Source organism: Euphorbia lathyris, chromosome 5, assembly GCF_963576675.1.
Source record: "Euphorbia lathyris chromosome 5, ddEupLath1.1, whole genome shotgun sequence".
In the NCBI taxonomy this organism is placed as follows: Eukaryota; Viridiplantae; Streptophyta; class Magnoliopsida; order Malpighiales; family Euphorbiaceae; genus Euphorbia; species Euphorbia lathyris.
This window is the reverse complement of record NC_088914.1, coordinates 21,544,637-21,570,210: the sequence shown is the minus strand read 5'-3', so window position 1 is coordinate 21,570,210 and position 25,574 is coordinate 21,544,637. Positions and strand designations below refer to the sequence as shown.

The 25,574-nt window shown below is 38.9% G+C and overlaps 1 protein-coding gene across 1 annotated transcript; it reads left to right on the top strand.

Annotated features, from left to right (window-relative positions):
- Positions 1-19,421: 19,421 nt before the first annotated feature.
- LOC136231118 (GDP-mannose transporter GONST3-like) lies at positions 19,422-25,239 on the top strand. Its single transcript, XM_066020398.1, has 2 exons — positions 19,422-19,825; positions 23,501-25,239. Exon 2 carries the CDS (start codon positions 23,517-23,519, stop codon positions 24,642-24,644), a length of 1,128 nt encoding a protein of 375 aa, XP_065876470.1. The 5' UTR covers positions 19,422-19,825; positions 23,501-23,516; the 3' UTR covers positions 24,645-25,239.
- The last annotated feature ends 335 nt before the right edge of the window (positions 25,240-25,574 follow it).

The following is a 25,574-nucleotide window of genomic DNA, read 5'->3' as shown; positions in this document are numbered from 1 at the left end:
TCTTTCCAGCCCAAATTCTTTTAGACATTCTGTTTCCAGAATTTTCCAGATTCGTCCAGTTATTTTCAACTCCCAATTTCATCTACTTAGCATCCGTTTTAGCCTTCGATCCCTTATAGAAGTTTGTTCCTGACCTCCTGAAGTTAAATTTAGCCTATTTACTCGTCCAATTCCGTGTCCTTAAGCACCCAAACGAGCCTCCTGAAGTTAAAGGTTAAATCTGCCCCATTTGCCTACCAACGTTGTGCCATTGCCAAGATCATATACCGTACGGGCCCGACCGGCTACAGCTCTCCGAGGACCTCGCACCAACACCAAAATTCAACATCAATCCGAGATAGCTATTGTGGCTCCGAGTTTGTTGTTGAATTCCAATTTAATTTAATTGCACTTCAATTCCTTGTATTTGATTTGTCCTTCCAATTCAATTGATTACCTATATGTTTAATATAGAGATTTTTCAATTGTAATTCATTCCATTTTTAATGCTTGCTTCGAACATATGTATTCAAACACCTATTCACATCAATAAAATACCGATTTTTCACCAAATCTCGTGTCAATTTCGCACTTTAATTTCTTTTATTTTCTCGTCTTCAATTTACACGCTTAGCTTTAAAGAATAATTTATCTCGCAAAGTTTCTATAACGGCGCGAGAGACCCAAGAGGGACTTTTTCAATCCTTGCGTCCCTCGCCAATCGCTTCGATTAGATTTCAAGTTTTGGCGCGCAAATTCCATAAACTTAACCATTTTAATTGAGAAGTAATCTTCTCTGGCACGCCCGCACCCTAACCACACGTGACAAGGTTGAAATTAGTATATTCGCAAAATATCGCTAACAATTTTTGGCACGCCCAGTGGGACATATTTTTTAGCTTAGCCAAAAATTGTATTTAGAACCTAAGCCATTTTAATTTTTTTTTTCAGTTTTCCACTTATTTTTCATGCTGTGCTTTTATTGCATTTATTTATTTCCTTGTTCTTTCTTTTTCAGAACTAGATTACTAACATAATTTCATAATTTTCACCCATAAGTACTCACGGAGAATGCCTCCTAGGAAGAACACGGGGAAAGATCCCATCCCATCGGACTTCGAAGAGAGTCAAAATCAGAACCGGGATCAGAGCAACGAACCCGCCATGCCTGAAGGTTGTGCGGTTGAGACCGTGAACAATAGCGGGGGTGCAAACCAACAACCTCAAGGCCCACCCATATTCGACATGGCACCATTTTTAGCAAAACTAGAGAAGCAGATCGACCAATTTCTACATGGATTTTCGCAATCCATGAGAGAAAGTTATGAGGATGTGTGCAAGGCAATGCAAGCCAACAACGAGGCGGTGAACAATTCCAACAAGGGACCGGCTCTCGAGGAAAGGATCGTTGATTTAACCGGGGAGATCAGCAAAATCCCGAAAAAGTGCGCCGAGCTGTTCACACAAAGGGCGACATCTCAAGGACCGGTGGACGGTGGGAAGAAAACACCGACATCAGGAGCTGGGGAAAGGTATACCCCGCCACCAGCTCGAGAAGAGAATCTCAGGTTCAATGAGCGCGGTGACAGGATCAGCCCAGAACCTATTCAAGTCCCGCCACCTCAACAACAGTTTAGATCTCATACAGGACCTAGTAACCATGCCGAACATTACGAGGAAAGCTATGCTCGTAATGTGGGGGGCAATGTGAGACAAGCCAACTTTCACCCACAACGGACGACGCATACATGCATGGAGCCCACGAACAACTTGGGAGAGGCCCAACGCATAAGAAACATCGTCCAAGAGATCTATGGGCCAGCCGTGAGGGAAGTATACCGACCCGAGTTCCAGAAACCATATCCACGGCACTATGATCAGCTATACCCTTTACCCCACAATTTTAGAGTACCTGATTTCACTTTATTTTCAGGAGAAGAAGGACAATCTACTGTGGAGCACGTGGCACGCTTCACCTTTCAGTGCAGCGGTTTGAGCATGGACACGAACTTCGACATGTTACGCTTGCGGCTATTCCCAGGTTCACTAACGGGACCAGCTTTCTCTTGGTACACCACCTTACCATCCGGATCCATTCATGGATGGGAACAAATGGAAAGACTGTTCCACAACCAGTTCTATCGAACGGAGCCCGAGATCTGTGTTGTGGAGCTGTCCCGAATGACGCAACGACATGGAGAACCGGTTGAAAGTTTTATCAACCGATTCAAAAAGATGCGACATCGTTGTCGAATCAACATCCCCGAGGTCGAGTTCGTGAAGATTGCCCAACGTAGGTTGGAATTCGAAAACCGGAAGAAATTTCAGGGGATAGATTTCCACGACTACTACGAGTTGGTGGCCAAGGTTTCAGAGTACGAGGAGTTGATGAGGGAAGATCATCGACGCAAGAAGAACTCTGTAGGAAGCTACCAAGGGGATGTACAGACGCATGAGGTAGCCATTGCCGACTTAACGAACACCGGATCTCGAACATGTCCCGTGTTGGTAAAGAATCCTAAAGCACCCGAGGTAGTTAAAAGGATCCCAACCACCCAATATACGTTTGACGTCTCGAAGACGGAAGAGATCTTCGACTACCTGCTAAAGGAGCAGTTCATCACATTGCCTCCTAGACATGTGATCCCATCCAAAAAAGAAATACACGGACGAAACTACTGTAAGTATCACGACAACTGGAGCCACAACACTCAAGCATGTTTTGGTTTTAGAAATGCCGTGCAGGATAGGATTAACCGTGGGATACTCCAATTCCCGGAAAAGAAGGAAAGCATGCTGATCGACGAGGACCCATTCCCAGTAGCCAATATGATCAATGCCACTTCACTAGTGTGGGGGGGCAAAGGGAAGCAACAGGGTGACGTGAGAACCCGACAGATATGGGTACCAAAAGCGACGCCACCAAAGTTGGAGGAAAGCTCAAGGCAATCACAGAATACGAAGATAAGAGACGTGCAACAACAACGGCCACGTTTCGTGACACCCTCGAGCACGTCACCCCTCAATCAATGGCAATTAAATAGCCACAAGAAATTCCCAAGGCCTCTCTCCAGGAATGCAAAGAGAAGATTAAGGAAAAAAGAGGCAGAAAAGAGAAATAGTCAAAAGGAGTCATCCAGCGTCAACTCCAACGATGCGAAAAGAGGAGGAAAAAACCAAGAGAAGAACCTCCAAATTCGGGTTGGAGATTTCATCATACGGGTAGATTGTGCAGCTACCTCTTTAATCTTACCTTCGGATTTTAGGAGCGAAGACACCAAGAAGGAATGCCCCAAATCTGAGCATAAGGAGCAAGAAGACACAGTCCCGAAGACACCGGGTGAAGAGGGCATGAAGAGGGTTTACTTTGACAAGCCCACTCTAAGGATGACTCGCCATATCAAACCTCTATACGTCAAGGCTCATGTAGATGGCAAACCAATCTCCAGAGTGCTCATCGACAATGGATCAGCCGTTAACATCATGCCTATGAAGATGGTCCTAGCCTTAGGGAAATCAGAGGAAGATATAATCTCATCAGAGGTGTCAGTTTCAGCCGTCACGGGAGAAATTGCAAAGACATACGGCGTCCTACCATTGGAACTCACCATTGGCTCTCACACCGCCATGGTCGCTTTCTTCGTGGTAAATTCAACCGCGAGTTATCAGGCACTGTTAGGGAGAGATTGGATTCACTCCAACTCATGCATCCCTTCGTCTTTGCACCAATTCCTTCTATTTTGGAAAGGAGACGAGGTGGAAGTTGTTCGGGCAAACAAGAAGCCATTCGAAACCTACTCAGATGTGGTCGAGGCTAGACTCTACGAGGAATCTGTAGGCCCAATCCGAGTGGGATCCAATTACAAAGAGCAAGCATGTGGCGAAGAGATTAAGAATATCCTAAGGCCAACGGCAATCGTGCCCCGTCGAAGGCCATCCCGTGACGAACCAATAATAGAAGAAATTCCATGACTAGCACAACATCGAGAAAAGAAGCGGTAGCTTCAGCCGCTATATCAAAACTGAATGCACAACAACTAGCGGAGAAACTATAGCAGGAGGACGACATGTGGGTCTTAGAGATCGAAGCACTCAAAGGAATAGCAGAACTAGATCCTCAAGGAGAAGAAATCCAGTTTCAAGATCTGAAAAGGGCGAACCCGAAGCTAAAAGATGAAGGTTCCATGGCAGTCGACCCTCTAGACGAAGTGAACCTAGGGACAGAAGAGGAACCTCGGGTTACGTTTGTCAGTAGCTTACTACGCCCAATGTTGAAAGAAGCCATTATCACTTTGCTCCAGGAGTTCAAAGACTGTTTTGCATGGAATTATGATGAAATGCCCGGGTTGAGCAAGGACGTAGTGGAACATAGATTGCCAATCAAACCGGAGTTAAAACCCTTCAAACAACCAACAAGAAGGATGAGCAAAGAGGTTGAAGGCAAGGTGAAGGAAGAAATAGAAAAGCTGTTCAAGGCTAAATTCATCAGACCAGCAAAGTACGCGGTGTGGCTATCTAATGTCGTACCTGTAGTAAAAAAAACGGTAAATTACGCGTATGCGTAGATTTCCGCGATCTAAATCTAGCTACGCCAAAAGACATCTATGTGATGCCTATAGTCGACATGTTAGTAGATGCTGTGTCTAAAAATGAATTAATATCTCTGTGTGCTTGCTATGCGGGATATAACCAAATCCCCATTGCCGAAGAAGACATTGCAAAAACGGCATTTCGATGCCCAGGGTCAATCGGCACGTTCGAATGGGTCGCCATGCCGTTCGATTTAAAGAATGCTGGCGCCACATACCAAAGAGCAATGAATGCCATCTTTCACGATTTACTCGGCACCTCTATGGAGGTATACGTGGACGACATCATTATCAAGTCCAAGCGAGAAATGGAACATGTCGGCCATTTGAGGAAGAGCTTCGAGCGGATGCGTAAATACAATTTGAAACTCAATCCTCTAAAGTGCACCTTCGGGGTCAAAGCAGGGAACTTTCTCGGATTCTTAGTCCACCAAAGAGGAATCGAGATTGACAACAATAAGGCGAAAGCAATCAAAGAAGCACAACCTCCGAGGAACAAGAAGGAGTTGCAGCGGTTCTTGGGCCAAGTAAACTACTTGAGACGATTCATATCAAACTTGGCTGGAAAATCCAGAGCCTTCTCAGATCTGTTAAGACTCAAAGACGAAGAAAGCTTCAAGTGGGACGTCAAGCATCAAGCGGCGTTCGAAGAGATCAAAACTTACTTGAGCAACCCACCTGTGTTGATGCCACCAAAGGAGGGTACTCCACTCAAGCTCTATATATCAGCAACCGACGAGTCAATTGGGTGCTTGCTTGCCCAAGACAATGCAAACCGTCATGAACAAGCCATCTATTATCTAAGTCGAACATTGCTATCGGCAGAAACGAGGTACAACCCAGTTGAGAAGACGTGCTTAGCCCTCTACTTCGCTTGCACAAAGTTGAGGCATTACTTGCTCAAAGCAAGAGTTTATGTGATTGCTAGCACTGACTTGATCAAATACATGCTCAACCAGCCTATCCTCTCAGGAAGAATAGGAAAATGGTCACTAGCACTGGCCGAGTTCACGTTGGTGTATCTCCCGCAATCCTCGATAAAAGGGAAAGCAATTGCAGATTTTATGGCCGACCACCCAACCAACTTTCAATATCCCGAAGAAGCAGAGCTGCCAATTTATCTGACGCACAAAGAGCCGTGGCAGTTGAAGTTCGATGGTTCAAGCATAGACAATTCCAACGGGGCAGGAGTGATCATTACAGCCCCATCCGGGACTAAGATAATATTAGCGGTAAACTTGGATTTTGAATGCACGAACAACCAGGCTGAATATGAAGCTCTAATCATCGGCTTAGAAATCTTGATAGACCTAGGAGCGAAAGAGGTCAAGATTTTCGGTGATTCACAATTGGTTATCCGGCACCTAACAGGAGAATATAAATGCTCAAGTTTATCTTTGTTACCTTATTTCGCGTTTGCAATTCAACTTTTGGAAATGTTTGATGAGGTCAGTTTGGAGCATATTCCAAGAAATGACAACTGGGAAGCTGACGAGTTAGCCCAAATCGCTTCTGGAATGAAGATCTCCAAAGATACAACATACAAGGTCGTTATCATCAGAAGACAGGGCCATCCTTCCATGGCGGATAGAGGCGTCCAGTTTGAATCGTTCGACATCGATATTAACTTAGCTCAAGATTGGAGGAAACCATTCATCGATTACCTCAATGATCCTTCCAAAAAAGTAAAATATTCACTAAGTATTCAATCTCGAAATTACATGTTGATGGCAGGTGATTTGTACCGTAAGAGCTACGACGGAATGCTGCTCAAGTGTCTCGGCTTCCCAAAAGCAATGGAAGTCATGAAGCAAGTCCATGAAGGCATATGCAGAGCTCACCAGTCCGGAAGGAGAATGCGATGGCTTATCAATCGCCATGGATACTTCTGGCCAACGATCCTACGCGATTGCATCACATATGCGAAGGGTTGCAAGAAGTGTCAACTGTATGGCCAAATCCAACGAGTCCCTTCAGAAGAATTACACTCAGTGGTGAAGTCGTGGCCTTTTAGAGGATGGGCTATTGATCTAATAGGGAAAATATTCCCAGCTTCATCAAAAGGTCATTGTTTCATCATAGTTGCCACAGATTACTTTTCCAAATGGGTGGAAGCAGCACCAATGAAACAAGTCGGCCAAACACAAGTGATCCGATTCATCAAAGAGAACTTGATTCATAGATTCGGAATCCCAGAATCCATCACCATGGATCAAGGAACCATGTTCACAGGCGAAGATATGAACAAGTTTGTAGAAGAGTACAGGATTAAGTTGATTCATTCCACCCCATTTTATGCACAAGCAAATGGTCAAGCTGAGGCGTCCAACAAGATCCTGATCCAAATCTTGGAGAAGATGCTAGAAGACAATCCTAGGGAGTGGCATAAAGTTCTCTCAGAAACGCTCTGGGCTATGCGAACGTCTAAGACACGAGCGACCGGAGTGAGTCCATTTTTCCTAACGTTTGGTCATGATGCAGTAATACCATTGGAAGTCATTGTGCCTTCATTACGAGTAATGCGCCAGAATGACTTGGAGCCAGACAATTATGTACAAGCCATGACCATGGAACTAGAAGATCTGGACTACGAAAGGCAGAAAGCGCTCGATTGCATGATGATCCAAAAGAAGAAAGTGGAAGATGTGTACAACAAGTAAAAAAGAAAAGCTTCAGAGAAGGCGAGCTAGTGTGGAAGCTAATTCTTCCAATCGGGATGAAAGACCGTGAGCTTGGGAAGTGGTCGCCCAACTGGGAAGGACCATTTCAAATCCACAAGGTGCTTCCCGGGAACGCGTATTGGTTGAAGAGCTTGGGCGGAGAACCACACAGGAGATACATTAACGGCAAATACTTGAAGAAATATTTCCAGAGTATGTGGGACTTAATTAACACAGGAACCGATGGGAGCTTCACGCACAACACGTGATATGTAATGTACGAAGTGCCAGCCAACAAGGCGTAGAGGAAGCACATCCCGAAGGACAGCTCAAAAAGCCAAATACGCGGGGCGTCTTTATTTCACGCAGGGCGTGACTCAGGCACACACGAAAGTCACACCCCAGAGGCTCATTTACGCGCGGCGTAATGCCAAAGACGCCACGCGTAAATTTCTTCTTTAGATGCTCCAAGTTCAGGAACACCAATACGCAGGGCGTGTTTGACAATACGCGGGGCGTACCCCAAAGACGCAAGGCGTGTACCGGACGTGCATAGAAGAGGTACTCCAGGAGCGAGAATACGCGGGGCGTAAAATCAAAGACGCCACGCGTATTCATCATCAAGAAAGCGCTTCAGGGTCAGAAGCACAAATACGCGGGGCGTATCCAGGTACACGCAGGGCGTATGCGCTCTTTTTCTGGGCATTTACAATTTTTCAAAGCATTTGTATATTGTCTTCGCAAGTGCTATAAAGGTTCATCAATAAAAGAATAAGTGTGCCATGGCCACAAATAAATAATAAAAAATATAGATGACCTAGCAAATGTTCAAGCGGCAATCAACTCACAAAATAATGTCCATTGGTGCTACACAAATAAATAAGTAAAAGAATGAGCGTACAAACTCAAAACAAAGAGGGAAAGTACGGGCAACCCGTGAACATACCTCACGGAAACAAACAAAAATCAGGCTTCGGGTATTTTGCCCAAGATTCACAAAGTTTGGATGCAGCCTCTTTGTGTTGCTCGCTATGTCGGTGCCATGCCAGCATCTCATCATAATGATTGGCCAATTGATCTTTCTCACGGGCCAGCTCTTCCTCCATCCGCGGGAAACAAGCTCTAAAACCGGAACTGGCTCTAACCATTTCCGCTTTAGACGCTCGAGCTTCAGCCACCTCCTTCTCCAACACTAAAAGACGCTCCTCTACAGCTGCAATTTTGGCTAACCGTTGCCTATCCGCTTCTTCAGCGTCAACCAAAGCATTAAATTTCTTGCTATAGGACTCGAGCTCCGCCATGTTTGATCTAACCCGAGCTGCAAGACCCGCTGCCACGTTTTTCTCAGTAACATAGGACTGATAGCAAAACAACACATGGTTCTTGGCGGATTTCAACGGCTCAGTCTTGAAAGGATGAGCACATGCACCCATCATTAGATCAAAATCAGTCATTGCCCTTGCAATACGGGTGGGAGTCCAGGAATCAAGAGGTGAAGCAACGAGCTTGCTAAGATTGGCACGAGCGTCACTCAACGAGTCATCACTAGGCAAGGATAAGTCAGCTGTAGCAGTAGACGGTCCTTTCAAAAATGAAAAATCCAAACCGGCAAAAGGATTATCAGTTTTAAGACCGACAGGGACCAACAAAGGACGCACAAGAGCTAATTCCTGCCATATTTCAGCAATTCAATCAATCAATCTAAACAATTTATCTCGAGCAGGACTCATAAGTAACAGATTATCAAGATCATACAAACCTGAGACAATGGCGCAAGGACCAGTCGGTTCAGAGAAGACGCGGAAGGAAGATGGGTTCGTGCCGGAAGTTGCAATGGAGTCATAGCCACCTCAGTCGAGTCCTCATCCAAAGACAAAGTGCCGAGCGAAGATGTCAGGTTCCAACGTGCCCCCAGTTGATCCAGCGTCTCATCCTCAAAACCGAAGTATAGACCCTCGTCGGAGTCGTCTTCTTCTTCCATTTGTCTCACGGAAGGCCCTGCAGCAATAGCCACCCGCTCTCCTTCATCCATCATGATTGCCTTTCCTTTCCCCTTGTCATTGGCGTCAAGCTCATTCGGAGCTAGGGAATTCGGATTGTTGTCTTTCCCTGAGCTACCGCTTGAGTCTACAAAAAAGAGATAAAAAAATATAAAATATATATATATATATATATATATATATATATATATATATATATATATATATATAAATAAAAAAAACAATAAATAAAAGAGCTTACCAACAGGAGGGATACAATGCTGAAAAACAGTCTCCCACCAAGAGTCAAACGAAGGTTGATCCGATCCAAGCAGAAGTGGCCTCTGATCATATCCCGCATCCAGAACCGCAGCCGCTATGTCTTCATCACTAGCCCCACACCGCTGTGAAGGGGTAGGAAATGGGAGTTTCCCCGGGATAGATTGGAAAAAGCCTAACTGACGTGCCCAAAGATAGGGTGCATATAAGGTCAAACCAGGGTTTGATGAGCGAGAGATTCTAGTTCGGTTCACTCCATGATGTAACCGACGTGTCCCACATACCGTCATCCACCATTCAGCACCTTCATGGGGGGCAGCGGACAAGTAAAAGAGAGCCCAAGATGGTAGACACGAGTTATCTTTTTCCCAAAAAAGAAACAGCTTGTTATGAGTAGATGGCACCAAAGTACGAAGAAATCTCATAACTACACTAACAGCCAAACTCGAAGAACTATAGCAAAGGTCCACGCCAAGATGTCCCGAAGTCTCCATTGACGAGGCGGTGGCCAGATGAGGGAAATAAATAAAAAGCCACAGCTGCAGCAGCCACAAACCGCCTCTAGGTTTTATGAATGGTCTATCCTCAACTGTAAGAGCTAGACGGTGGAATGTTGAGGCCAACAACATGGTGCCAAGAGCTAAACGACGGCCCGAAGCCAGAGCCTTAACAATGATTAATATTTCTGCAGTAGGTCTGAGGCCTAACGGCTCAAAAATATAATTGCTAAGCATCATCCACAGAAAATGCACATGATCCTCATTATCCAATTCCCTCTTGTCCAATTTCCTTCTGATCATTTGGACATAAGTCCCGGCCTCTTTGGATAAGATAGCCTTCACTTCAGGAAACGCATTCGTCTCAACACAACTCGGGACCTCCTCTCCGATAATAGGCAACCCCGTTAAAGCCACTACATCACGTAAGGTGATAGACATGGGACCTAGCGGAAGGATCAACGAATTACACACCGGCGACCAATAATTCAGCACCCCCTCCAGTACATTCACACAAGGAGTAATTTCATGACGGGTCAGACGAATAAAATCCCTAATGCCAACTTGGTTCCAAACACTCGCGTATCTCGGCTCTAGGCGATCTACAAGGTCATTCCATCCAACGTAACAGCGAGGAAATATCAGTCCTTTCTTACTTGCAGGGAATTGATAAGTTTTTCTATGGAGGGCTAATTCGGTAGAACTGTTCATGGGATACGGGGGTAAAGGGGAATTACTCGCAGCAACAGGGCTAATAGTAAAGACACTATCCTGAAATTGAAGTATAAACACAATCAATCAAAGCCTATGGATGCTACCTTCAAATACATGATCATGAAATTACAAAAATTACCTCCTGCAAGCCAAGGGTTATGCCTAGGCGAGAATCAGCGCGAATGGTGTCAGAATATGAGTCCGCAGCTGTGACAGACAGATGCAAATTTCAGCAATACAATTCCATCTCCACGTAATATCTCTAAAATTCTTATGTTTTATTCCAATTCAATTTATTTTCTCATAAAATGTGATTCTACACACACAAAAGCAAAAGAAAAATCAAAAAGAAAGAAATAAAGAAGAAAAATAGATTGCATACCCATGCTTGAGAGACTGAAAGCTTGATTCTGAGTGTTCTTGAGCTTGGGGAAAAGAAAATGGCAGAAACAAAGCTAACAAAAAAAAAAAGAAGAGTTGTAGATTGATTAAGATAGAGAGTTCCAAGGAATTCAAATTCTAAAATCCTGCAGGATTCTTCTCTCTATTATCTTTAAAAAAAAAAAAAGTATTTAATAAAACTTCTTTTGTACATAAATTTTATTATTACTAATTCATTTATGCACAAAAGAGGGGGGCAATTGTTGGCCCAAAAAATAAAATAATTATTTTTATGTATATAAAAAGCTTGGGTTATGTTTTTAGGGTATAGTTTATATTTTCTAGAAAATAATACACGTGTAAGCTGACCTGCAACCCATGAGAGAGTCCGACAATACGCGGGGCGTGTCCTCCATACGCAGCGCGTAAACAAGGCGTCCGGAGAAATCAAACGTCAGAAACTCAAATATGCAGCGCGTCCTTCCCGTTACGCGGGGCGTACTTTCTTACGCGGGACGTACTTGCCAATACGTTATGCGTAAGACGCATCCGCTGAGTGTTCCAAGATCAGAAGCTCCAATACGCAGGGCGTATCCACCTATACGTAGGGCGTACTCTTTCCTACACGGGACGTAACACCAGAGGCGCCACACGCAGATACCATCAACGAAACGCAGAAGCTTCAGGACCTCCAATACGCAGGGCGTAACCAACGATACGCGGGGCGTATCGCCTCTTCCGGCAACAGTTGGAAGCAGTCAATGGAAGTTGAGGTAGTGGGGTGATGTGGCATGAAGGTAGTTGTGTTAGTTGGTTAATAATTACCAAAATACCACTGAATAATTACCAAAATGCCACTCTAAAATACTATAAATAGACCCCCTCCCCTTCATAAAAAAACACACTCAAACACACAACAAAACCCCTTCCTAAGGTCCATTCCAATGCTCTCTAGTTCTTAGTTTTAAGTTCTTAGTTCTTAAGTCTCTTAGTTCTTAGTTCTTCAAAGTTCTTCCTTTCGTTCTTCGTTTTTCTTAGCTTCGATTCCTCTTTTAGCTCTTCTTCAGCTTTAATCCAAGTTTCAATAGCCTCTTTCCAATTCAATTTAGCATTCCAAGCCTTCAATTTGCTCAATTCCTAGCTATAATTCTGTTTTCAAATCAATTTTCCAGATTCGTCCAACTACTTTCAAAGCCCGATTCCGTCTATTTAAAGTCATTTTTTGCTTTCAATCCCTTCGACAAAGTTGTTCCTGACATCCTGAAGTTCGATTTAGTGTATTTATTTGCCTAATTCCGTACCCAGAAACTCTATTTACAAGCCGATCTTTCCAGCCTAAATTCTTTTAGACATTCTGTTTCCAGAATTTTCCAGATTCGTCCAGTTATTTTCAACTCCCAATTTCGTCTACTTAGCATCCGTTTTAGCCTTCGATCCCTTATAGAAGTTTGTTCCTGACCTCCTGAAGTTAAATTTAGCCTATTTACTCGTCCAATTCCGTGTCCTTAAGCATCCAAACGAGCCTCCTGAAGTTAAAGGTTAAATCTGCCCCATTTGCCTACCAACGTTGTGCCATTGCCAAGATCATATACCGTACGGGCCCGACCGGCTACAGCTCTCCAAGGACCTCGCACCAACACCAAAATTCAACATCAATCCGAGATAGCTATTGTGGCTCCGAGTTTGTTGTTGAATTCCAATTTAATTTAATTGCACTTCAATTCCTTGTATTTGATTTGTCCTTCCAATTCAATTGATTACCTATATGTTTAATATAGAGATTTTTCAATTGTAATTCATTCCATTTTTAATGCTTGCTTCGAACATATGTATTCGAACACCTATTCACATCAATAAAATACCGATTTTTCACCAAATCTCGTGTCAATTTCGCACTTTAATTTCTTTTATTTTCTCGTCTTCAATTTACACGCTTAGCTTTAAAGAATAATTTATCTCGCAAAGTTTCTATAACGGCGCGAGAGACCCAAGAGGGACTTTTTCAATCCTTGCGTCCCTCGCCAATCGCTTCGATTAGATTTCAAGTTTTGGCGCGCAAATTCCATAAACTTAACCATTTTAATTGAGAAGTAATCTTCTCTGGCACGCCCGCACCCTAACCACACGTGACAAGGTTGAAATTAGCATATTCGCAAAATATCGCTAACAATAGCCAACACTTTTTGATACGCTCGGTGGGACTTTCAGCTGTCTTTTACATTTTCTTTTAACTATCCTTTTTATACTGCTGTCTCAAACACCATTTTTATCCCACTTTTTGCTAGCACTAAAATAAAGTTTCTAGCCAGTAATTTTTTGCATGTCCAGTGGGACCGTCACAAATCATAATTCGGCCAACTACTTTCTAACATTTTTATAGACTTTTTACAAGGTAACTTTGTGTGTGTTTATTCTCAAAATTGGCACCACAAAAAAACATCGGCAAAAATCTCGTTCCTTCTGAGTCGAAAGAAAATCAAAGTCAAAACTAGGCTCTAGAAGTGTCAGAAGGTTTTGTGGCTGAAGTCGTGAGCCTTATGGAAGAAGCAAATCGATCACAACAACAACCAGTCGTTAAAGGAAGCAATCAGACAAAACAATGAATTTATGCAAAATTTGGAGAAGTGTCTAGCTGAAGTGGTGCAAGTCATAAAGACTAACACAGATGCCATGTAATATGCATATAGGGTGCTAGTCATAGAGAACAGAAATGTTGATCTAACCGATAAGATCACTAAAATACCAGAGAAATGTGCTGAGATTTTTTCGTAAAAATCTACTGCCCAAAAATGCAACAGAGAGTGGAAGATAGGTGCTGACCTTAGGTGAAAGATACATACGTCCTCGAGCCCGTGAGGAAAATTTAAGGTTTAACAAATGTGGCGATCGTGTTTCAATGCCTTCATTAGGTCTCACACCAGACTTAATAACCATACTGAATATTACAAGGAAAATAATACTCATAATGTGGGGGGCAATGGAAGAGGTCGTGAGTTAATGCTTCTCGAGTTTCAAATTAATGCACGTGGAGATGTAACGTACGATGTTAGAAAGTATAATGCATGATGCTTCTTTTTACCAAGTTTCTCCATCTCATGTCCAAGATTCCAATTATATGAAGAAAGATAACTCGATGAAGAAACTACTCCATTAGTGGAACAACATTTAGGGACTAAAGACCTCGTGGATTTCCAATAAAACTAAGTTGAGCTTCACCATCTTTAATATTTTTAATTAATAAAACATATATAACTATATACTATATATAATTTTTTAATAACCATATATAATTATATAGTATATGATAACTATATAATTTTTTTACAAGCGAACAATGTGGCTCATGTTATTGCTCGCCCATCTTGCAATTACTCTTGACCCATGTTCTTTGATGTTATTCAGAATTTTTTAACTCCATTGTTAAACTTTGATAATTCATTAGAGACTTATTAATTATATTTCCCTTCACAAAAAAAAAAAAAAAAAAGTCAGGACTTCGAGTTTCATACTAAAAACATCTGGTTAAAGGTGAGAATTAAATTTGTGAAATATATTTGAGACAAAGTTATGTTTTGATTGCCAATTTTAATATTTGAGTAAAAAAATCAATTGTGGTCGTAATTATTGGATCAATTATTAGCCGTCAATTTTAAGAATAAGATAAGATATTAAAATTGGTCTTTTTGGAAAAATATCAAATTAGGTTCTACATTCAAAATAGTATCAATATACATTTACGATTGCAAAATAGCATCAATTTAGATATTACTAACGGAACGTGATATGTTATCCGTTAAGTTCTGTCAACTCAGTGTCACGTTGCAATTTTAAGATAAAGTACAAAAATATATTTAAAATCAATTTAGGCTTCACGTACAAAATAACACCAATATAAGCTTAACATTTACAAAATAATACCAATTTGGACGTAACATTTACAAAATATTATCAATTTAGATTTAACACCATAATTAATCAAATCATATTCTTATCACACTTAAATTAATAAATATTATCTCTCTATTTAGTTCTATCTTCTTATTTATTCTAATACAATTGTTTGGATTAGTTATCAGTTGTCAATTGACATTTTGTGTATCAATATGGTACATTTTGGATGATTTTAAGAATTGGATCAGTTTAGATTAACTTGTACATTCTGATTGTCAATGTTATTATGAATTGTGTTAATGATATATATATATATATATATATATATATATATATATATATATATATATATATATATCATTTTAACTTTTGAAATTTTGTGGAATATTCCATTGTTTTGTAGTTTGCAATTACTAACGGAGTCATTGAATCATTGATGAAAAAACATATCACAAAGTAAAATTAGTCTACGTAAATTAATCATTTCATGTTAAAGCAATGTTAACATAAACTCTTAATGGGCAAGAACACGAATTGTATTAGAATAGATAAGAATATACAACTAAATAGAGAGATAACATATATTAATTTAAGTAGGACAACAATATAATCCGATTAATTTGACGTTCTTTTTAATTTGTAATATTTTGTAAAAGTTAAGTCCAAATTGGTATTATTTTTTAAACATTAAGTTTACATTAATGTTGTTTTGTACATGAAGTCTAAATTGACACTTCTCAAAAAATTTATGCCTATTTTGGTACCTTATCCAACGTAGCATGTTAAAATTGTGACGTGACGCTAAGTTGGTAGAACTTAACGAATGACTTGTCACGTTCTGTTAGCAAGATCTAAATTGGTGCTATTTTGTATACGTTAAACCTATATTGGTATTATTTTGGATGTAGAACCTAAATTGATACTTCTGAAAAATCTTAGAGCATCTCCAATAGTCCATACTTACAACCACTCAATATACATGTCAAATCATCTATTTAATAAACTTCATTTTATTAAATTATTTAACTCAAATGGTTAAACTCTATAATCACTCAATCATAATAGATTCACCAATCACAACCAATTAATTAAACATATCATATTATTTTAAAAACAATATATATATATATATATATATATGTGTGTGTGTGTGTTTCATCGTTAGATTCAGGCTTATTATAATCCTGAGGTGGAGATTTAAATCATCCTAAGGATTAGATTTAATAAGCATAGACCTAACGGAATGACCAAATTCATTTGGTCATTAAGATCCATGTGAACATTCTTGATTAAATGCATTCCAATGGGAAAGAGTTTAACAAAAGAGTATAATGAGTAGGGGTGCTTTTAGCGAATCTCCAATAGAAGTTGATTTAAAAAGTGTCATTATATCATACTAAAATATAATATTTTATTAATTTAATAATCAACATCACTCTTTCGCAATTTTTGTTTAAAAAAATTTCAATAATAAGAGCACCTCCAAAAGACTATTAGTAAACTCTCTAAAAATAATATAAATAATTGATTCTTAGTAATTTAAGAGTGACTAAGATATATCATCTCCAACAATACTCCTTATATTCACTCCTTATTTATTATTTTATTATTAAAATTATTATTTATTGTTATATTTACCAAATTGTGAGGAGAGAGACTAGTTAATAATAAATTATGAATAAAAATGAAGTTAAGAGGCACTAAGAGGTGGAGAGAAGCTCTCTATTAATAGAGATGATGGAGAGACTCTTAATGATTTGAGAGCATCTTTAAGAGACTCTTAGTGTACTCTCTAACAATAATATAAATAATTGACTCTTAGTGATTTAAGAGTGACTAAGATATATCATCTCCAACAATACTCTTATATTAACTATTTATTTATTATTTTATTATTAAAATTATTAATTATTGTTTTATCTACCAATAGTGAAAGGAGAGAGACTCCTCAATAATAAATTATTAATAAAAAAATGAGTTAAGAGTTACTAAGAGGTGGAGAGAGACCCTCTATTAATAGAGAGGATGGAGAGACTCTTAGTGATTTGAGGAGCCACTAAGAGGCTGTTGGAGCTCATTTTTAATTCTCTCTCCTCAAATTTTAACTTAAGAGTCAAACTAAGAGGTTGTTGGAGATGCTCTGAGGAGCCACTAAGAGGCTGTTGGAGTTGATTTTTTATTCTCTCTCCTCAAATTTTAACTTAAGAGTCAATTTAAGAGGTTGTTGGAGATGTTATAAGCAACTTTAAAAGTTGTCATAGAACCCCCACAAATCATTACTTAATATATAATTTATTTTAATTATAAATATTATCAACCAATAGTGAAATGAGAGGGATGTTGGTCCCGTGTAATGTAATAGGATTAGTTCCAAGGGGGGGGTTAGGAACTAATATAACTTTTTCGCTTAATAAGGCTAACTTAACTTAATGTTTGATATTTTAACTCAGCTTTAGGTCAGCAAGGCTGAGTGAAGTGTGAGACAGCTTTAATCAGACACTGACTAGAGCTGTTTCAATTGTGAGTTGGGAGATAACACTTTAGGTCAGCTTCCAACTCAGCACTCTGATTACTTAGCGTCGGCTTATACAAATTATATGCTGAGTAATTTAAGCAAGCAACACATACATATATATATCAAGAGAAAGGGTTAGAGATTACTCAGCAGACTTATCCTGGTTCGGCGTCATCCCCTACGTCCAGTCCCCAGAGTTCTTCCGGGCTTTTTCAATCCACTACTGAGCTCTTTAAAGGTAGAGCACAAACCGTTTACAAAGCAATTGAGTATGCAAGAGTACCGTCCTCTATTCGTCTACTCAATCCTACTGAGCGCTATAACCGAACACTCAGATTTTCTCTACCGCTGAGTACTAAAACCGAGTACTCAGCTTCACTCTTCTAACCTTTACAGTTGATACAAGATTGTTCTCTCTAAATAAAGAACACTTTAGATGAATACAAATTCACTCTAGACTTTTACACAATGATTTGAATTGGGTGTAAGAACTTGCTTTTTCTAATCAGACAGCTTCTCTTTTGGATCTTTTAACTTAGTGAAGATCTTGCTTGTCTTTTCTCTTTTGTAATTCGGCTAAAGATCCAAGTGATGAACTTGTCCTTTTATAGCAAAATCTGAAGCTTCAATGATTTGAATTCGGACATATCCGTTGAATTCAAACGGTCTTCTTGCGTCATTCATTTGTCAGCATTCAGAATTGCAGGCCAATCCTTTCGTCTGGATTTAGCAAGCATCAGGCTTGCCAGTTCCGTCTTCTTGCGCCATGTTCGTCTTCTAGCGCCAGATTTGTCTTCTTGCCAAATGACAGGCGATCCATGCGTCTCGAAAAGACCTCTTGATGTAATTCTGAGGCTTCTGAATTGGTGCAGACCTTTGTCGGACTTTGTCTTCTAGTCAACGGATCATTGGCGCTGTCCTGACAAATACTCAGCTTGATTGTTCGGCTTTGCCTTGGAGATTTCCTTTGCCGGGGCTGAGTTACATTGTACTCAGCTTCTTCGGTCGGCTTCGCCTTCAAGCGTTATTCTGTAGAAGACTTTTCTTTTATAATGCTGAGTTTGTATTTCACTCAGCTTCTGTGACTTATGCTGACTTCGTTCTGTCTTACTTTTGGTTCCTGTTCTCGTTAATTAATATGCTCAACATTGAACAAGCACATTAGTACAATTAAACCAAAACACTTAAATTTAATTGTCTTAATCATGGGATTAACTTAAATAATTTTGTCAAATCAAAATCTTGTGGAAATGTGTTTCAACAAGGGAGTCGTCAAAAATGTGCATCAATAGATTCCAAATAAATCACTTTTTTTTATATATTAAAAAAAGTTTGGCAATTTTGAAGTAAGGTTGTCAAAAAAAATTGATAACTTTTTGACAACCTTCTTAGCACCCACCATCACTTCATCACTTCGATTGTATGCACCCTTTAAAAATTACTAAATCTAATACCACATCAGTTGGCACTCTTTTAAACACCCTCTATTGAAAATACTATTATGGGGTGTTTGTTAGAAAGGATATAGGAAGTGTGATAGAGATAAAAAAACACGAGATAAGTTATCACATGTTTGTTTGGGAGATAGAAGAGTGAGACATACGAGGGATAAACCTCTTCTTATCCCTCAAATCCTATACCTAGGAGGAGGATGATATAAGGAGGTGAGATAAGCTCGTGCGATTTTAATAGGATGGAAAAGTCCATCTTATCCCTCAAATTAATTTTATGTAGTTTAAATAAGGTTAAAATAGTAAAATGTATTATTTTATCTCTATCCCACGTACCAAACATTGAATAATAATTCTCGAAAATCTCAATCATTTATGCTTGTCCTTATCCCAATAAAATACTAAATGTACAGTTAGTGCTGTTTTGATAGATTCCTTTAATAATTGAGTTATATGGAAAAAGTTAAATTTCGAAATTAACCTTCATTACCATCGTTGATCCTTTTTTTCTATTTTGGTTTACATCCCCATTCATCTTCATCAAAGAAGAAAAAGATGAAATCACAGTCTGTTAGAAATTGCAATCTTACCCTTCCATGATCTAGATTAGAACTTAGAACTATGGGGTAAACATTTTCAGACTTTAGCTTTCCCTTTCCTGTTTCTTGAGCAGCTCTTCTCTTCCACAGTTTTCCACTCTCTCAAATGTCAATCCACCGGCCACTACTGTTGTTTGTTTCCACTCTCAAATCTCAGTCCACCGGCCACCGTGGCTTATTCTCTCAAAGACTCAAACCAGCGTCTCTGAAATTCACCGCTGCTTCTTCACTCTCAGCCATTTCTTCTATTTGATTTACCATCGTGACCAAGCTCTTCTTCTCTTTGCTGAGGTAATTGATTTCTGTATTTTTTTTTCTGTTTTTGATTTCCGTTTCTTAAATTTCTGTTAGCAATAGAGATGCATTCGTAGGTCACAAGTAAATTGATTTCAGTTTTTTATTATCAATTTCTGTTTTTGTGTCGTTTAAGCAATTGATGAACTTGTCTGTAAAGAGGCGGCATGAGATTGATGTGTTTGCGATTCATTCCCAGTATACTGTTGATCTGAAAACTGCATTGCAATATAAGAGTATTGGCATTGAATACCAAACATAAGGTAAGGACAGTAAAGAAATACCCAGGAGCAAGTAGCCTAGATAGTAAGTTACTCTGTTGTCTAAAGAGATAATAAAATAAAGTTAACTCACTATTGTCTAGAGATATAATAAAATAAAATTAACTTCTTAACTCAGACTGTTGTCTAAAGATATAATAAAATAAAGTTACAATCTTAATGAGCAGTATGCATATTCTGGTGGTTTCATAGATATAAAAGGTGAAAGTGAAGAGGGGGTGGGCGATGTTTCATTTGATTATTTCAACGGAGTTTGGTTATAGAAATAATAAGTTACTAGACTAGTATTATTTTATGTAAGTCCATTTATGTGGTTTCATAGATATTCAAAATTCTTAGAAGTTCTGAGAGACATAGACCAGTTTTCTTGAGCAACAAAAAGCTTGTCTCCTTTTCATGCGTCTAGAGAAGAAAAAGGGAAAAAACAATTGGATGGAAAAAAAGCTTCTATCTCTCTCTTTATGTTGCTGCACCATTTGTTGAATTTGAATGTATCTCAAAGCATTGAGAAGAATCTCCGGATCGCCGGTGATTATGAAAAAAATGGCATGTATTTGATTGAAAGTCCAATATTGTGTCTGATTTGTTCATAGGCAGGGGATAGGTGTTTTGAACTGAGTTGTGGAGTGGACTCCTTGCAATACGAAAATGTGGACTATATAATCAGTTTTCAGCATTTTGCTCACTCTGTAGGGTCTTTGCATGTAACTACAAAACAATGTTATTTTAGTTAGTGTTTGTTTTAAGCAATGAGTTTTGCAAATCATTTATAACCTGTCCCTTTTTTCCTTGTTGGAATCCATATTTTGAGCTGAAGAGTCATTTGCTTGTTATCTACAGTATATACTTATAAAAGAGAATCTTATTCACAGTGCCAATTTCTTTCGATCTTACCCTTACAAAAACGTTTTCCAACAGTACCCTCAAAATTTCGCCCAGAATTTTCCAATTTCACAAACATATGCGGTGCCCAACTACCTAGCAGGAACGAATCCGTTTAGATTACCTTTTAGAGCATCTGATTACTAACAGATCTTTGCCATTTCACGCCTTTCCTTCCTTGCTCTCTCTCTCTCTCTCTCTCTCTCTCTCACGTCCTTTTATAGATCTAACCGAGGTTAGTTAATTTAATTGTTATGTTTTCAGTTATAACTTTAGGATTTCTTTTTACGGATTCTGCTTTCTCTTGGCTCCTCACTCCCTTTCTATGCATGCAATTTTGAATGTAATGGTTGACTGGTTGAGATTTGAGAATGGGAGTAGCTGGTTGAATGGTTTTGAAAAAGTTATTGTTTGAGAATAGCTTGTTAAATGAAAGAATTGGGTATGAAGTAGTCGGTTGAATTTTCGATGAACTTTGTTATGCATTTGTTAATTAAGGCACTATAACTGTTAAAGTAATTGTCTAACTACTAGGAACAAGTATTGAATGAAGCTCTATTTCCAGCATCATTATTTCAGCATTATTAGTTAAATATGATTATACCGTAGAGGATTTTGCAAGTGTTGTATCAATTTCATTTTTTCATGCTTGCTGTGAATATGAAATAATTTGTGTCTAGCTAGGTAGTTCCTTTTGACTCACTGTTTTTGTCTTGAGAGTCCATGACGGAGTAGAATTAGATGATGGGAAATGAGTAATCTGATCTGTATATGAAGGAAACTGTTGGAAAGACAATATTTACTACTAAATTCAAAAAGAAATTCAAGTTGTATACAAGAGTGCGTATAGATGAGTTTGCATTTCTTGGTGTTATAGAATATACCAGTTGTACATTATGTTGCACGGACGGACACCGGGAAACATAATTTCTGAAAAACATAGGAAAAGGAAACGTGGGGAAAATGTGTAAATATTAAAAATATAGGGGCATATTTATAAATATTAAATATGTAATAATATATTTAAAAAGTCCAAGCTCAATCGAGATTCAAGAGACAAGAATTATAGGAGAAAGAAACATAGGTAAGTTTTTTAAATTGAAGAATACAAGGAAGGAATTATCAGTCAAATAGGAAGTTTCAATTTTCCTAATATTAGACTGAATAGGAATTGTAAAATAGAAAGTTTGAGTTTCCAGAATTTTAGTCGAAATAGGCAGTGAAAACCGTTTAAAAACTGAGATACGTGTTTCATATTTTGGGTGATTACATAAACATTTGGTATTAGTTTCCGTTTCCCACATTTGCACATTTGTCGGAAATGGTGAAACGCGTGTCATGGTGGGTTTTCGTGCATCATAGGTTGTACATAGCATTTATAGGCCTAAAACAAGGTTTCTTTTCTTGATCAACAATACTTGTAGTACAAATGTAAATGGTCCACTTGCAAGGGAGTGTTACAGAATATACCAGTTATACATAGCTGTTATAGACCTAAATGAAGTTTCTTTCCTTTTCTAGACTAGCCATACTTGTATATATATAGATGTAATATTTTTTCAATAGATACATATCAAATTATTCTCTCATTTCTCTGTTCACACTTGGTAACTGATTTAGACATTTACACATCATAATCATGCAAGCATCGAGGACGAGCCTTGGCGCAACGGTAAACGTTGTTGTCGTGTGACTGAGAGGACACGGGTTCGAGTCGTAGGAGTGGCCTCTTGCCAAAAAAAAATTGGCAGGGGAAGGCTTGCCCCTTATACACCCTTGTGGTGGGACCCCTCCCCGGACCCTCGCTTAGCGGGGACACGTAATGCACTGGGCCGCCGTCAATCATGCAAGCATCCTCTTATAAACACTTACCTATTCATTTATATTATTGATTACACATTTATTAATATATTATAGAAAGGAATGTCCTCAATTCAGTTGTCGTAGACTACTCGTATTGGTCTGTTCTGCCTTCTTCAGTCTGTTCTGCTTTTGGTTTCTTTGTTTAGGTTAGGTTTTCAATTTGTACCAACCGATACTCACCCTAACACATTGCGAGTGTCCAAATATTAAGAAACAAGTTTCTAATTTTTTAAATCATGGAAACGGGGCCCAAAATGTTTCTTACAAGATTCCTAGAGTTAACTGATGCGGAAATGCAAAACTCATTAACATCAAAGTTTATGTGCAACATAGTGTGTAGTCTAATGCTTTATGTGATTAACATTGATTCACTTTTGAAAACACATTGCATCCTAGGAAACGAGTTTCCAAATTTTAAGAAACAAGTTTCTAATTTTTTAAATCATGGAAACAGGACCCAAAATGTTTCTTACAAGGTTCCTAGAGTTGTGGTTTCCGAAACGGATGCGGAAATGCAAAACTCGTTAACATCAAAGTTTATGTGTAACATAGTGTGTAGTCTAAATGCTTTATATACTTGCTATATGATCTCGATACTCTCCTTTCATCTATCAACTAAACTGACTATGATTTTTCTCCCTGCTAGACCGATACCTTTTCAAATGTCTGGTGATGTGGAAAATCCTAAAGTTGGCGAGAACCAGAAAGATTCAAGAGCTTCATCTCCTGCTAGTGAAATTCAGGCAACCTGGTATAGTGGCTTACTCCATCAAACCTCTGTTTATGGAGTAGCCGTTGGATATTGCATTTCAGCGTCTCTGCTTTCTATCATCAACAAATGGGCTGTCATGAAATTCCCCTATCCTGGAGCTCTAACTGCTCTACAGTATTTCACTAGTGCAGCAGGTGTGGCTTTATGCGGGTGTTTAAAAATCTTAGAGCATGACCGGCTTGATCCTCTAACCATGTGGCGGTTCCTACCTGCAGCCATCATTTTTTATCTTTCTCTCTTTACCAACAGCGAGCTCTTATTACATGCAAATGTTGATACATTCGTTGTCTTCCGTTCTATAGTCCCTTTATTTGTTGCGGTTGGAGAAACCCTTTTCTTGCACCAGCCATGCCCTCTATTGAAGACATGGTTGTCACTCGCAACCATCTTTATCGGAAGTGTACTTTATGTTCTCACAGATTACCAATTCTCCATCGCAGCTTACAGCTGGGCTCTAGCTTATTTGATAAGCATGACTGTTGATTTCGTGTACATTAAGCATGTTGTTATGACCATAGGTTTAAATACTTGGGGTCTTGTGTTGTACAACAATCTCGAGGCCCTCCTACTCTTTCCGTTCGAATTGCTTATAATGGGCGAAATAAAGAAGATAAAGCGTGAAATCTCTGATGAGTCAGATTGGCATTCTTTTGATGTAGTTTTGCCTGTTGGCTTATCATGCTTATTTGGTTTATCCATCTCTTTCTTTGGGTTTTCATGCCGGAAGGCGATTTCCGCAACAGGATTTACTGTTCTTGGAGTGGTGAACAAGCTTTTGACAGTGGTAATCAATTTGGTTGTCTGGGATAAGCATTCATCATTCGTTGGAACAGTCGGGCTTCTCATTTGTATGGCTGGTGGAATCATGTATCAGCAGTCCACAAATAAGCCTAAGCCTCCGGTGCCAGAAATAAAAGCCGTTGAAACCGAGGAAGAAGAGCAGAAGTTACTAGAAATGCAGAGCAAGACAGACAGCAACAATGGGAAAGAAGCTACTGAATCTCATCCAGGAAAATAAGACTGGCTATAAGAGAATTTGATCATTCTGTCGTCTGGTCTGGTCGAATACCCGGGTAATGTTTGTGTAAATTGTTGGAACCACATTTTCTAATATCAAGAACCGGATGCAGCCTGTTCAGGTGATTAGATTCATTTAGACCTGGACAAAAGGTGCTAGATTATAAAGTTGTACAAACAAATGTACCAACTGATAATCATATGTACCAACTCACTAATGATTAGCATATACAAAACTAATTAACTCAGTAATGGAGAGAAGGAATTAGAGTTTTAAACAGAAAATAACCTTACAAAACTCAAAACAATTAATGATTGAAGACCAGCTTTTTTTTCTTCTTCTTGTCTTTAAATTCTTCATTGCATTTTCTCTTCTATAACCCACCAAAATGTCATCCTTTTCAATTACATCCTCAATTTCACTCATATTATTATTCTATCGTCTTTCTTGTAGATGTTCATAGGGTTCATTTGATAATGTGGTAATGTAATGTAATCAAAGTTGTAATGTCAATGGAATGGAACATTGATTCCATCATCATGTTTGGTTGATAAAAAAAAATGAAATAAAAAATGAAATGTAATTACCATTATAATATTTATGTTTACTTAGTTAAATGTAATCATAAAAAAAATTTGAAATTAATATATAGGTTTTTGTGTTTTTATAGTTTTTTCTACATTTTTCTCGTTTTTTCATATTCCATTTTCACCATTTTGTTCTATTTTCTCATTTTTCCATTTTTTTTCATTTTTTGTGATGGGGATTACAAGAGTTGTTGAACAAAGTTTAATCCATTAATTTCTCATTTCAAAATTTTAATATACAACTAAATATGATAATGGACTTTCAATGTAATGGAATTCCTTTACAAAGGCTATTACATCTTACCAAACAAGCCTTTAGTTGTTGGCAATTTGAAATTATTGG

Coding starts and splice junctions, on each gene's coding strand:
- LOC136231118 (XM_066020398.1), top strand. CDS start 23,517: ATGTCTGGTGATGTGGAAAATCCTAAAGTTGGCGAGAACCAGAAAGAT.